General features: G+C 38.1%; 1 protein-coding gene across 1 annotated transcript; it reads left to right on the top strand.

Annotated features, from left to right (window-relative positions):
• Positions 1-82: 82 nt before the first annotated feature.
• LOC133658943 (oocyte zinc finger protein XlCOF6-like) lies at positions 83-14,877 on the top strand. The gene is made up of 3 exons (XM_062061490.1): positions 83-777; positions 2,644-2,898; positions 12,626-14,877. The coding sequence occupies exons 1-3, from the start codon at positions 654-656 to the stop codon at positions 14,332-14,334; spliced, it is 2,088 nt and encodes a 695-aa protein (XP_061917474.1). The 5' UTR covers positions 83-653; the 3' UTR covers positions 14,335-14,877.
• The last annotated feature ends 672 nt before the right edge of the window (positions 14,878-15,549 follow it).

Raw genomic sequence — 15,549 nt, 5'->3', positions numbered from 1 at the left:
AAATAAAACAAATATTTTTTTATTTCTTGTGCGGCCGCAGCCCGGTACCAATCGGTCCACGGACCGGTACCGGGCCGCGGCACGGTGGTTGGGGACCATTGATTTAACTGACACCCCTGTAAATATTACCTTCATACCTTTATCTATCTTCTATGTTATACTATTATGTTATGTATTTGGTGACATTTTCTCGTTTCCAAACACATTTAAAGCCAATAGACTGCTGTTTACAGTTACGCCACCAGAGAGCGCTAGACAAAGAGTAGATGTTGCATACTCCGGTGCAGTAAATGACGCTATGCAACCCGCCTGTTAAGTAAAAGAAGAAGAAAGGCTTCCTGCGACCACATAGAAGAAGAAGAAGAAGATTTCATGTTTGGACACTACCACAGACATAAAACGGCAGTGTCGCCTTTAAGTCTGAGTTTATCTCTCATTTCCACATGTTTACTAATTCGTCTATCGTGTGTCGAACTACACTTTATTCATTCTTCGTGTCAGGATAAACTCGACTCGTCGCTGTGAACTTTGAAGCTTCTCAGGCTAGCTTAGCTTAGCTCGCCAGTTAGCTTAGCTTGCTAGCTGCTAACAAAGAGACGTGGAAGTTAGCAACACATCTCCAAAGAGGTCAAAAGTGTTGTGATTGTGTGAAAATGTGTGATAGAACGATATCAGAATCCGAGGCGGAACTTTCTCGAACAAAAGAGGAGAACGAGCGACAACGTCAACTACTGGACGCTGTTTTCATGAAGCCTCAAGTTGTGTTACTCAGAACAGGTTTGTTTACTTTTTCCTCTCACATGTTTACTAACTTTATATTTCATCATTGACATGAAAAAAAAACACTTGGAAAAACTTAACTGAGTAGATTGGCGTTGTCAAGAAGTGAAAGTAAGATTGTTGGCTACGTAAATTGAAGTGGATAATAAGTTGCACACACAAAACTGTTTTTCAAAAATAAAGATGAAAAATATTCCACTTGAAGTTAGGGGTTAAGGTTAATAATCTACACAATGACGTTACGGTAAAAATAAGCACACAAAGGAAAGTGCTTTAAAGCAGTGGTCCCCAACCACCGGGCTGCGGCCCGGTACCGGTCCGTGGATCGATTGGTACCGGGCCGCGCAAGAAATGTAAAAAAATTAAAAAAAAGAAGTTGTATTTAATATTATTAAATCAACATAAAAAACACAAGATATACTTACAATTAATGCACCAACCCAAAAAACCTTGCTCCCCCATTTACACTTATTCACATTCAGTCGCACAAAAGGGTTGTTTCTTTCTGTTATTAATATTTCTGGTTCCTACATTATATATCAATATAGATCAATACGGTCTGTAGGGATACAGGCCGCAAGCACACTAGGTGTATTTTTTTATGACAAAAAAAACAAAAAACATACCCCCCCCCCCCCCCCCCCCCCCCCCCCGGTCCGTGGGACAAATTTTCAAGCGTTGACCGGTCCGCAGTTACAAAAAGGTTGGGGACCACTGGTCTAGACCACAGGTGTCAGACTCAAGGCCCAGGGGCCAGGTCTGGCCCGCCGCATCATTTTATATGGCCCTTGAAGGCCTGGAAAAAATATGCTTCAACAAGGTACCATATTTTTGCTTACTAAATGCATTTGTTCTTTCCGTTTGGACAGAAAAAAATGTACGTACTGCATGAAACTCCACCTTTTTTCAACTTTAATATTAACCAGGATTGCAACAAATATTGTATCGTCACACTTTCCAAATCTTTTTTGGGGTTAAAGTTTAAACAAATGCTGTAGATATCTGCTTGAACTATGATTTCAAAGCAAGTTAACCATCAAATTGTTCACTGTAGATTTTAGTGGTTACATTTATGTTGGTTTTTACTGCATATTAACTTGAAATAAAAAAAATAGCTGCTTTTTCATGGTAAAATCTATTATTGTTATTTTTCCCGTGTATTACTGTTAACGGAAAAAGTGTCGCACCTTTTTCGACGGTAAAAAAATGAAAGCGCGGTTGCCGGAATTTAAACAAAAAAAAATAACAGTGGTGCGGTTTTTCCATGTACAGTAAGACATTGTAAAACCACAGTACATTTTACAGTAAAATTCTGGCCACTAAGCTGATAGTTTTTCCATTTACTGTAAAATGTTGTAAAAACACGTTTTACTGCAGTAAAATTCCAGTGAGTGAGTTGCCAGTTTTTACTGTAAAATATACAGGTTTTTGTTTTTACAGTGTGCATAAAACATTTATAATATTCAAATATATAGGCAAATTCATATATTATTCGCTGTGACAAACGGCCCTCTAAGGACAGCCCTAACTGCAAAGTGGCCCCTTGACGAAAACAAGTGTGACACCCCTGGTCTACACCTTTCATCAGAGGACGGTAAGCTGGGGTTGACAGAATAGAAATGTGGTTGTGGAAGCCAAGGACTCTGTATGCACCACATATGTTTGTCAGGATTTTATAGCTACTGACCGAAGTCTGTTGGTACTACCGTGTACCGATTCTTTTAAAATTAAACGGTGCCATATTTCAATACCTTTGTTGCATGTGACGTCATGATATCAATTATACATTTTAGTATCACATTGTTCACTTGTAGAATATTCATAATTCAATTCATGTCTGTTACTTTGGTTTGTTTCTTGCAGATGCGCAGCAGTTGAAAGAAAGTCCCCCTAAATCACAGGGGGGGAACTCCACTTTGAAGCAGGAGGATCCGCAGCCACCTCCTGTTAAAGAGGGGGAGCCACAGCCCCCCCATATTAAAGAGGAAGAGGAGGGAGAGTGTCTTCTAGGGCAGGAGGAGGCGGATCTCACCAAGTTTCCACTGACTGTTGTCTCTGTGAAGACTGAAGACCATGAAGACAAACCACCTGAGTCCTCACAGCTTCATCCCAGTCCAAGTAAGCACAACATCCAGATATCATCTAATACAATCAGGGTATCCGCGGGGTCTTAAAAAGTCTAAAAAAGTCTTAAATCCAATAATTTTGATTTAAGGCCTTAAAATGTCTAAAATTCTCCTAAAATCAAATAAATGGTCTCAAATATAATTGTAAAAGGTCTTAAAAATCTATTAACGTTACTTTTATTAAAAACATGCATAAACCTCAGTCGCGCTTTGAAATGTTTTGATTTTTGAGTACGCTATAACATTTGGCTAATTCCAAACAAATCTTAGTTCACAACAGAGAGGTTTCTGGTGTTTTTAGTTAAGTTAAAGGCCTACTGAAATGATTTTTTTTTATTTAAACGGGGATAGCAGATCTATTCTATGTGTCATACTTGATCATTTCGCGATATTGCCATATTTTTGCTGAAAGGATTTAGTATAGAACAACGACGATAAAGATACAACTTTTGGTATCTGATAAAAAAAAGGCTTGCCCCTACCGGAAGTAGCGTGACGTAGTCAGTTGAACATATACGCAAAGTTCCCTATTGTTTACAATGATGGCCGCATGAAGTGAGAGAGATTCGGACCGAGAAAGCGACAATTTCCCCATTAATTTGAGCGAGGATGAAAGATTTGTGGATGAGTAAAGTGTAAGTGAAGGACTAGTGGGGAGTTGAAGCTATTCAGATAGGGAAGATGCTGTGAGAGCCGGGGGTGACCTGATATTCAGCTGGGAATGACTACAACAGTAAATAAACACAAGACATATATATATACTCTATTAGCCACAACACAACCAGGCTTATATTTAATATGCCACAAATTAATCCTGCATAAAAACACCTGCGTGTTTGTTATGCTAGCTCCTAGCTCCTCTGCTAGCTCCTAGCTCCGTAGAACACGCCAATACAATTCAAACACCTGATCAACACACACAATCACTCAGCCCAAAAGACCGTTTACCTAACCCAAGGTTCATAAAGCTTATATATTTTAAAAAAGTTACGTACGTGACGCGCACATACGGTCAAGTTATCGAATGTTTAGCAGCCAAGGCTGCATACTCACGGTACCTGATATTCAGCTGGGAATGACTACAACAGTAAATAAACACAATACATATATATACTCTATTAGCCACAACACAACCAGGCTTATATTTAATATACCACAAATTAATCCTGCATAAAAACACCTGCGTGTTTGTTATGCTAGCTCCTAGCTCCTCTGCTAGCTCCTAGCTCCATAGAACACGCCAATACAATTCAAACACCTGATCAACACACACAATCACTCAGCCCAAAAGACCGTTCACCTAACCCAAGGTTCATAAAGCTTATATATTTTTAAAAAGTTACGTACGTGACGCGCACGTACGGTACGGTACGTGTTATGCTAGCTCCTTTTCTAGCTCCTATGCTAGCTCCTAGCTCCATAGAACACGCCAATACAATTCAAACACATGATCAACACACACAATCACTCAGCCCAAAAGACCGTTCACCTAACCCAAGGTTCATAAAGCTTATATATTTTAAAAAAGTTACGTACATACGCAAAAAAAAGCCAAAGCTGCATACTCACAGTAGCACGTCTGCGTCTTTGTCATCCAAATCAAAGTAATCCTGGTAAGAGTCTGTGTTGTCCCAGTTCTCTACAGGCGTCTGTGTATCGAAGTCAAAAGTCCTCCTGGTTAGAGTCTCTGTTATCCGAGTTCTTCCATCTTGACTGCATCTTTCGGGAATGTAAACAAAGAAGCGCCGGCTGTGTACTGTTGTGGCTGACTACGTTCGAAAAATACGTCCATTTCGCACCGACAACTTTCTTCTTTGCTTGCTCGGCTTCCTTCTCCATAATGCAATGAACATGATTGAAACAGATTCACGAACACAGATGTCCAGAATACTGTGGAATTATGAAATGAAAACAGAGCTTTTTCGTATTGGCTTCAATGTGGAAGGCATACCCGTGTTCGCCGGTTTACGTCACGCGCATACGTCATCCTCAGAGGCGTTTCGAACCGGAAGTTTAGCGGCAAATTTAAAATGTCACTTTATAAGTTAACCCGGCCGTATTGGCATGTGTTATAATGTTAAGATTTCATCATTGATATATAAACTATCAGACTGCGTGGTCGGTAGTAGTGGGTTTCAGTAGGCCTTTAAGCGTTTTGTATTCCAATGTGAAAGAGCTGTGAATAAATTCATATACTTTGCAAGTAATTCTGGGCCTCCACTTTTCCTTCAAGTCTTTTGTACTTTTTTGCCTGTGTCGATGTGAAATGGGTCTTAAATTTGATTCATTATGGTCTTAAAAAAGTCTTTAGAAGTCTTAAATTTGGCTTGTTGAAACCTGCAGAGACCCTGACAATGTTTGTAACAGATCTTCATCCAGGGTCCAACATTCTCTCTCACGTTGGAGATATAATCATCAACAATTTATTTGTTGAGTTGCAACCACGTGACCTAGAGCAGTGGTCCCCAACCACCAGGTCGCGGCCCGGTACCGGTCCGTGGATCGATTGGTACCGGGCCGCACAAGAAATTTAAAAAAAATATATATATATTTTTAAATATTTATTTTTATTTTTTATTGTTTATTAAATCAACATAAAAAACACAAGATTCACTTACAATTAGTGCACCAACCCAAAAAACCTCCCACACTCATTCACACTCATTCACACAAAAGGGTTGTTTTTTTCTGTTAATATTTCTGGTTCCTACATTATATATCAATATAGATCAATACAGTATGCAGGGATACAGTCTGTAAGCACGCATGACTGTATTTTTTTATGACAAATTTTTTTATAAAATACCATTTTTCTTTAAAATAGTCGCTACATTTGTCGCCAGGAGAATTGGCAACACTCTGCGCCATCCTCGAGTATGTGTTTCTCTTTAAGATGGTATTTTAAACTTGATGTGCGCCGATGATAAACATGTTTGTCACTGCAATACCAACAAAATACCTGAGTTTTATCCAAAATTCTGTTTTGGAGCGAAATGGTGATCACAGACCGTGTAACAAATGTGCCCGTCTTCCAGGTTGAACCTTAACCCGGAAGGGATTAATCTTCATTTATATTTGATAATGCGATCATTTCTTTTTATTTATTACATGCTTTAACGCGTTAAAGGGGAACTGCACTTATTTATTTTTATTTTTTGCATTTTTGCATTCCAACATGTAAAAATCGGCTCGTTCTAGGTGGCTAGTGTTGCGCACGACCAGTCTTCCTCTCAGGGAATAAAACACACTGGTCAATCCCAAGTTCTTTTGGATGACATGTATGTTGAGTAAAAAGGACCGCCGAGACAGAATAGTACTTGGCCAAGTTTTATTAAAGCTTTAGGAGACCAGCCCTTACAACGCAACCCTAGCAACGCCAGGAGAGGTCTAAAAATAAAACAAAGGGGGTTAACTTTCATTCAATTCAATTCAATTCAATTCAATTATTTATTTATTTCGTACTTGGATGTGTACATTTCAACAACATTTCAACAATCTCACATACCTTACTGCATTCAATACACAGCCATGTCGAAAAGGAACAGGATGAAGAAAATCTTATATTTCCTGCCCCTTCGCACAAAAGAAACATTTTCTTGGTATCTCTTTGCCGGTAGTGCATTAGAACATCCAATGCAACAAATCAATACAAAACAATATATCACATATGCACACACAGGCACCCACACCCACACGCACCCACCCACCAGGGGCGTAGACTCTAGAGTAGTAAAAAAGGCTACAGGACATGTATGACCCAGTTGACAAGAAAAGTTATTGTTGCCTAAAAACTACAAGTTTGTACCCCTACCCAGTGCACACACTCATAGAAATTAATAGAACAAACAATCAATGAAAAGAATAAACAAGCAAGATAAGTTGAACAAAAAATAAACAAACAAAACAAAAACTGAAAAAATAAGGCAATCACTCAAACCAAACAAACTGAAAAAGAACAAGGCAATCATCCAAACCAAACAAACTGAAAAAGAATAAGGTAATCATTCAAACCAAACAAAACTGAATAGAACAAGGCTATCATAACAAGGTATCATTCAAACCAAACAAAGCTAAGAACAATGTGATCATTCAACCAAGGATCCATAGTGCATGTCGATAAAGAAAAAAAAAAAAAAAAAAATGAAAGGAAAGCTAGACTATACAATACCTACAGTCATGTAGGATAATGTAAGCGTTGTTTTTTTTGTGTGTTTATTATTATTTTTATTTTTTATTTTTATTTTTTTCCCCCTTATTTTTCCCTTTGCGTCCCTTTTGTCAGTGCTCATATAACATCATAGTTCTGTTTTTAAAGACTTTTTTTAATTGAAATGTGTTTTTACATTGCTTTATTTCATTATGGAGAGAGTTCCAGAGTTTTACTCCCACCACTGATGTACACATTTGTTTTGATGTTGTTCGTGCAAGCTGATGCTTAAAGTGCCCTTTCCTTCTTCCTTCTTTTTCTATTAAAGTGAAATTTTTTTGTAGATTTGTTGGTAGCTCTTGACTACTAGCCCTGAACATAACCAATAATGTCTGCTGCTCAACTAGTTCATAAAATTTGTAAAGTCCTGAGCTAATAAATAATCCATTTGTGTGCTCTCTATAACCTGTTTTGTGTATGATTCTGATCGCTCTCTTCTGAAGGAGGTACAGTGGCTTTGTGTTACTCTTATATGTACTACCCCATATTTCCACACAATAATTGATATAAGGCAGTACAAGTGCACAATACAGTGTACGCATTGCTTTATAATCTAATACATCTTTTACCTTATTTAATATAAATATACTTTTAGCCATCTTTTTTCTAACATGTGAGATATGCGATTTCCAACTAATATTATCATCTAAAATCACTCCCAAAAATCTAATCTCAGAGACTTTTTCAATGCTTGTTCCAGCTATTGACAGTACAATATTTTCAGGCTTTTTTCTCTTACTAAAAATCATGAACTTAGTTTTTTTCAAATTCAATGATAATTTGTTAACGTCAAACCATTTTTTGAGTTTGACCATTTCCTGTTCCATACTCTTTAGTAATTCATTTAAGTCATGTCCAGAGCTGTAAAAGTTGGTATCGTCAGCAAATAATACAAAATTGAGTAATTTTGACACATCACAGATATCATTTATGTATAAAATAAATAGTTTCGGTCCCAGAACAGACCCTTGTGGAATTCCACACTTAATACTCATATTTTCAGATGTATTAGCAGCATATTGTACATATTGTTGTCTGTTATTCAAGTAGCTATTTAACCAATCTAAAACTATTCCTCTCACACCGTATGAATGTAATTTGGATAAAAGGATAGAGTGATCGATTGTGTCAAACGCTTTCTTAAGGTCTATAAACACCCCTACTGTGTATTTCTTACTATCGGTGGCTGTTGTTATGTCCTCAATTATGTTCATCACAGCAGAGGCAGTAGATCTGTTTGAACGAAATCCATACTGGCTCTCGCTCAACAACTTGTTTTTTTCAATAAAATGGTCTAATTTTTGTACAAATATTTTTTCAAGCACCTTAGAGAATTGGGACAGAAGTGATACCGGTCTGTAATTAGTAAACATGTGCTTATCCCCATCTTTAAAGAGTGGAATAACCTTTGCTACCTTCATTCTATCTGGGAAGGTCCCTGTATTGAAAGAGAGATTGAAGATATAGCAGAGAGGCTCAATGATGCAGTCAATTGTCTTTTTTACAATTATCATATCTAACCCATCATCGTCTGTTGATGTTTTGTTCTTTAATTTATTTACAATTGTTATAATTTCATTTTCACTGACTTCTCCCAAAAACATTGACTTAAGTACTCTGCCTCCACCTCCCAACCCATTCTGAAATGACCCATCATCATGTTTTTCTATATTTTCTGCTAGTTTTGGACCTACGTTTACAAAAAATGAGTTAAACTCATTTGCCACTTCGTCCATATTTTTTATTATCTTTTCTTCTTTTACAAAGTGGTTTGGCGGGCTGATAGGTCCCGGTGTGCTTCCCATCACCTTTTTCAATATGTTCCATGTTCCTTTGATATTGGCTTTATTTTTTTCTAACAAGTTACTATAATAGTCTTTTTTGGCTTGTCTCATTATTGTTGTCAACCTGTTTTTATAAACCTTATATTTAATTTCTGCTGCATTTGTCCTAGATTTTAAAAATACCTTGTAAAGTCTATTTTTCTTTTTACATGCATTCTGTAGTCCCCTTGTGATCCAAGGAGTTTCACTGTAATTGTCCTTTTGTTTATATAGCATATTTGGGCAATGTTTTTCATACAGTGATAAATATATATTTAAAAAAGCTTCATATGCATCATTTACCTCTCCTACATATACCTCCATCCAATCCCTTACAAGAAGGTCGCTTCTAAACATGTCAATTGTCGCTTCGGTTCTTAATCTTTTCCTTACATATTTGTGGGCTGTTTCTTCTCTCTTCCTGTTGACTTGACAGTCCCCCTCATTGATTTGGCACTCATAAGTAAAAAATACAGGTAGATGGTCGCTGATATCATTAACTACCAATCCACTCTTGATTTTGTTTTTTTCTACAACATTTATAAAGATATGATCAATCAGTGTGGCGCACGTTGTTGTTATTCGACTTGGTTTGGTGATCAACGGATATAATCCTTTACTATACAGTATCTCTAGATATTCGCTTGTTGATGTATTTCTAGGAGCGCTCAGCAAATCAATATTTAGATCCCCACACATGACATATGTTTTCTTTTCATTTAGATGGCACAGTATTTCTTCAAGTTTATCATTAAATTCATCTACTCTGGACCTCGGTGCCCTATATACACACGTAACGATGACATTTCTCTTCCTTTCCATCTCAATCTCCACAGTTATACATTCAAGCAAATCATCAATAACCATCGTCATACGTTCTACTGCTTTGCATTTCAAGTCACGGTGGACAAGCAGGGCCACGCCCCCTCCCCTTTTATTTATTCTATTACTGTGATGCAGCTCATAATTATCGATGGAGAAGTCGATACCTCTCTCCTCATCTATCCATGTTTCTGTCAGAGCTATTATTTTGAATTTACTTTTCAAGTTACTCAGATACTCTTTGATTTTATTAAAATTTGCATATGCGCTTCTACAGTTGAAGTGTATTAGAGAAAAGTTATTGTCTAGACTAACACTATCATTAAGCTGTTCCTCTGTATAGTAATCACACAAGGAATTAATTGAGTTGAACAGATGTTTATCTGGGTCAACTTGACATTCAAAGTCATGCAATTTGTAATCTATATATTCAGATCCTGACGGATGATTTTCAGTTGTCTCAGCCATTATGGGTTGATGTTATATTGCCAGTGCACAGTAATAGAATAATTGATATGCTCATAATATAATAAATATACTCATGACATAATAAATATGCTGATGTTATATTCCCAATGCTAAACTCATGACATAATAAATATGCTGATGTTATATTCCCAAAGCTAAACATGATCATAGTTGTCATATAGAAATAGCATGACGTCATAGTATAGTATATAAATATAATGATTGATATAGTATAGGCATAGTATTTGTGGTTGTAGGATGGCATCATGGTGGTTAACATGGATGTACTGTAGTTGTGCCACTCATACCTTCCCAGGCTGCGGTCCCCCCTTAGCCTGATTACTTGGATCCAGTGTCCATGTCCATGCCCATAAGTCCCCAATCCCGCACCGTCCACGGTATACCCTATCGGATTCTTCCACACCCTCACGACCACCGAATGACATCTCCTGTGTAGATTGACGTTAGTGTTCATATTTCCATACGAGGAGCATAACTCCACGGTGCACATTACACACGCATACTCACACAGCACAGCCACATTCATACCGGTATATACACACTCACTCCAGACACACAAACGCAAAAATAGCAGCATAAATGAGTAAAAATAACAAGTCCAAAACAGTTCCAGCGTCCAGTACAAAATATGTTCCAGTCCAGAAAAGAGCATCGGACCTGCATGACTCAGTATGTTAAACGGCCGACAGATCACGCACCAGTGAGGTGTGGAGAGAAATGTGTCCCAAAAACAGTTCACAAAAATCTGTGACTCAGCTTGGCAAAAAACGCATAGGCCTACTAAAAAAACGTTCAAAAAAGTTATTGACACAGAGGAACCAGTGTGAAAGCATTCGTGCAGCTCGTGTCCATGGGGCTTTGTAAAAAATAAAGTTAGCCTACCGTCTTGTTCAGAGAGGATCCATGCTAGAAACACCAAAATATTGGGAGATGGTAAAAAGGGAGAGATTGAAAGTAGCAGTGCTAATCCCCTCTTCTGCTCACAGTCACACCACTGAGCCCAGGCAAACCAGACAGACGGAGACATAGTCATTTATAAGGGTCGAGGTCTTTTAACTCGCGTATCATGATCACCTTCTCTGCTTCACCATTCAACTTAATGAGCACCTTACAATCTCTGGTCCACGTAGCTTTAATCTTGTCGTCCTTTCGCAGTATGCGTGCCTCTTTGGCTATTTCGGCGTTCTTTGATGTGAGATGTTCATTGATGTACACGTTGGTTCCTTTGAGCAACTTTCCCTGCCTTAGCAGGTTCGTTTTATGTTTGCGATTCACGAACCTCATGATGATGGCGGGTTTGAGCGTTCGGTCCTTTCTCGGAAGAAGGTGACAAGCTGAGATGTTGTTCTTGTCGAAATTAATGTTCATGCTGTTCAGGAAGTTAGCAACCTGGGATTCCAGCGATAGCTGTTCTTCCTCGCTGGGTTCCCCATTGTTCCCCGCCGCGGCAGCTGCAGCATAAGACCTCGGTTTCACATCAATTCCGCTGATTATCACATCTTCCTTCCTTGTAAAAAGCTCCAGGTCCTGGACTCTTTTCTCCTGTTCATGGACTATCTTTTCGAGCTTCTCCAGACTGTCCACCTTTGTTTGTAGTGTTTTTATCGTTAGGGAGCTCTCTTCAATCTTTTTCCTGAGCCCCTGCACCTCGGTTAAGAGGTCCACGAGTTGGTTTTGTTTGGTCGATATTTCGCGGACTTCTCTCGCCAAACTCTCCAGCGTTTTGTTTATTTCTCTAATGTTCTTCTCCATCCTGTTTTTTCAGTTTAAAGAGTGGTTAAAAGGGTAGTTTTACTAACAAATAGAGCAGCCGAGAGGCTGCTAATCTCAGGGCGCCGCCATCTTGAACCTGTGACGTCACCCGTCCCCGCAGATGGCAGACTACTTCCCAACTACTACTCATAGTGAGAGAGGAATGCACCTGCTGATAAGAAGAGGGGTCGCATCCTTCGGTACCAGCACAAACCACCCTTGAGGAGTGATCTTCATTTTTCTTTTCAAAACCAAAGAAGAAAAACGCTTTGTTTTTCAATTTTCTTTTTTGTATTTTAAAATGAGATAATTTCAATTTCCAATAATGAAAAGAACATTGAAATACCAAATCATACACTGACATAGGTTATGACATTTTGGTTTCAAACTTGTGGAAACATTACAGAAGAATAAATGAGACAAGCATCTTGCCTGCCTGCACGTAATTAAAAGCTGGTTTGTGTCCTGCCTAAGAAGCAACCTTCTGTTCAAACTTTCTAAGCTTGGTATGCTGAAACCACAAGAGCCAAGACATAATTTACTGAAAATGGCTTTTGAAACATCACCTTGTTAATAAAAATGTGTTAAGCCATCATATTTTGCAATAATTCTTATTTGTCCTGCAGACGTCCAGCAGCTGATTGGTCATCAAGAAGAACCTCCCTCTCTGTTGCTGATGGTGAGCTCCCCTTTGAAGCAGGATAATCCACAGCCCCCCCACATTAAAGCGGAGAAGGAGGAACTGTGCATCACTCAGGAGGGAGAGTGTCTTGTAGGAGAGGAGGAGGCTGATCTCACCAACTTTCCACTGACAGTTGTGTCTGTGAAGACTGAAGACCATGAAGACAAACCACCTGAGTCCTCACAGCTTCATCACAGTCCAAGTGAGGAGAAGAGAGAGGTGGAGCCTCCAACCAGCAGTTCACTACAACACATGACAGCAGAAGGTGATGGAGACCACTGTGGAGGATCACAAGCAGACAACCTCTTAGCTCCACTGTCAGATAGTGACGACTCAACGTCACACATTAATGTAAATACAAAATCACACATGAAAACACACACAGGGGAAAAAACTTTCAGTTGTACAATTTGTGGTAAAATGTTATCTCACCAATATAATATGCTGTCACATATGAAAACACACACAGGAGAAAAACCTTTCTGTTGTTCAGTTTGCAGTAAAATATTCTCCCAAAGAGGAAATATGACAAGACACATGAGAACACACACAGGAGAAAAACCTTTCAGTTGTTCAGTTTGTGCAAAAGACTTTGGTACAAACTCTCATTTGACTCAACACATGCGAACACACACCGGAGAAAAATCTTTTATTTGCCCAAACTGTGGCAAAAGGTTTTCTCAAAGAAGAACAATGCTGTCACACATGAAAACACACACAGGAGAACGACCTTTCAGTTGTTCAGTTTGTGGTCAAATATTTTCCAGAAAATGCAATATGCAAATACACATGAGAACACACACAGGAGATAAACCATTCAGCTGTTCAGTTTGCAGTAAGATATTTTCCACAAAAAGTAATATGCAAATACATGTGAGAATACACACAGGAGAAAAGCCTTTCAATTGTTCAGTTTGCGGTAAAATATTTTCCAATAAAAGTATTCTGCAAAGACACATGAGAACACATACAGGAGAAAAAAACTATATTTGTTCAGTTTGTGCAAAAGGCTTTGGTTCAACCTCTGACTTGACTCAACACATGCGAACGCACACTGGAGAAAAACCTTTTATCTGCGCAAACTGTGGCAAAATGTTTTCTCAAAGGAGAACAATGCTGTCACACATGAGAACACACACGGGAGAACGACCTTTCAGTTGTTCAGTTTGCAGTAAAATCATTTCCCATAAAAGTAATTTGCAAAGACACATGAGAACACATACAGGAGAAAAACCTTTCAGTTGTTCAGTGTGTGGCAAAATGTTCTCCAAAAAAAGTAGTATACAAATACACATGAGCACACACACAGGAAAAAAAACGTTCTGTTGTTTGGTTTGTGATAAAAGATACACTGAGAAAAGTAAAATGCAAAGACACACGAGAATGCACACAGGAGAAAAACCTTTTTTTTGTTCAGTCTGCGATAAAGGATTCTCCTGCAAACGTAATATGCAAACACACATGAGAACACACACGGGAGAAAAACCTTTCAGTTGTTCAGTCTGTGATAAAAGATTCTCTTTCAAAGGTAATATGCAAACACACATGAGAACACACACAGGAGAAAAACCTTTTAGTTGTTCAGTGTGTGGTGAACGATCCTCACACAAACAAATAATGCAAATACACATGAGAACACACACAGGAGAATAACGTTTTCTTTTAGGAAGTCCTCTTTGAATGGACTCCTGCAGGGTCACTAATAGTCTACTGCAAGGCTTCTTTGAAGTTTGGACTGCGTTCCAGAGCCAGACAACAAGTCAGTGGGGAACCAGCCAGCCCACTTTAAGTTAAGAATTACAAATCAATATCAAATACAGTGTTTTTAAATATGATCCACAAGATCTTTTAAAGGGGAACTGCACTTTTTTAGAATGGTGTCTTATCATTCACAATCCTTATGTAAGACAAGCACTCATGTTTTCCTCTTTTATGAATTCTATCTCGTGAATAAATGCTTGCAAGACTAGATAACCCTTACATTTTTGAGCCTGAATATATGCAGGATGTGTTACAAGTTTTAGAAGCTGAGTGATAAGCAGATCCAAGAAGTAGCAGTATTGCTAAGTGCTAAACAAGACATACAAACAACAAAAATAATTAAACAAGCACTTACTGTACAATGTCTGCTCCCACTGGAAAGTCAACTGATGGAATGTTCATATCTTCCCATTCGGATGAAGAAATAATCACAATTCTCCCGCATATAAAATAAAAAACAGGATATGCAAACGATTGTCTTCCTGTGTCTTTTTCACCATCTGCGGGTCTAAGTTTATTGTTCCTTCCTGTTTTTTTTTTAATTTCGAGCATACGTACAGTTATGACATGATTCGTCAACATTTCCAGTTTCTCTTTTCAACATGTTCAAAGAGAAGTAGGAAGAAACAGAGCTTATTTAATTTGAGCCTTTTTATATATCATACCATTTACTAACCCTTGTATTCACTTCCTGTTCTCAATTTGTACGTAATTTACTTCATAAGTTATGAAATTCCTATAAATAAATAATGAAATAGCAAAGTAAATTGATAGTTCACTTAGTGAGATGAATACGCTTATCTCATTTTTAATAAGTTCAAAATGTTTATCATATTTCTTCGCCTTTGTATTTTGTGCACACTTTGATTTTGAACAGCCTCTGGATCATAGTAGTGCTATGTTGGACTTATTTGCTTAAACCTTTCCAAATTCCCCATACTGAGGGTCTTAAGTCTTGCAATTGTTTTACTGCACTTTTTATGGAATTTTGCCTATGGTTCACAATCATTATGAGAGACAAGAAGACAAAAGCATTTGTTATTTTTCATGCATTCGATCATGTAAAAATTGGCTTGTTCTAGGTAACTAACAATGCAGCTAATGGGA

This window comes from Entelurus aequoreus, linkage group LG10, assembly GCF_033978785.1.
Source record: "Entelurus aequoreus isolate RoL-2023_Sb linkage group LG10, RoL_Eaeq_v1.1, whole genome shotgun sequence".
Taxonomy (NCBI): Eukaryota; Metazoa; Chordata; class Actinopteri; order Syngnathiformes; family Syngnathidae; genus Entelurus; species Entelurus aequoreus.
Note: the sequence above shows the minus strand (reverse complement) of the source record. Positions and strands in the feature narration are given on the sequence as shown.

Excerpts from the sequence above, each read along its gene's own strand:
- LOC133658943 (XM_062061490.1), top strand. The coding sequence starts at position 654 with ATGTGTGATAGAACGATATCAGAATCCGAGGCGGAACTTTCTCGAACA. Across the intron at positions 778-2,643 it reads AGTTGTGTTACTCAGAACAG|ATGCGCAGCAGTTGAAAGAA; the intron begins GTTTGTTTACTT and ends TGTTTCTTGCAG. Across the intron at positions 2,899-12,625 it reads ACAGCTTCATCCCAGTCCAA|ACGTCCAGCAGCTGATTGGT; the intron begins GTAAGCACAACA and ends TTTGTCCTGCAG.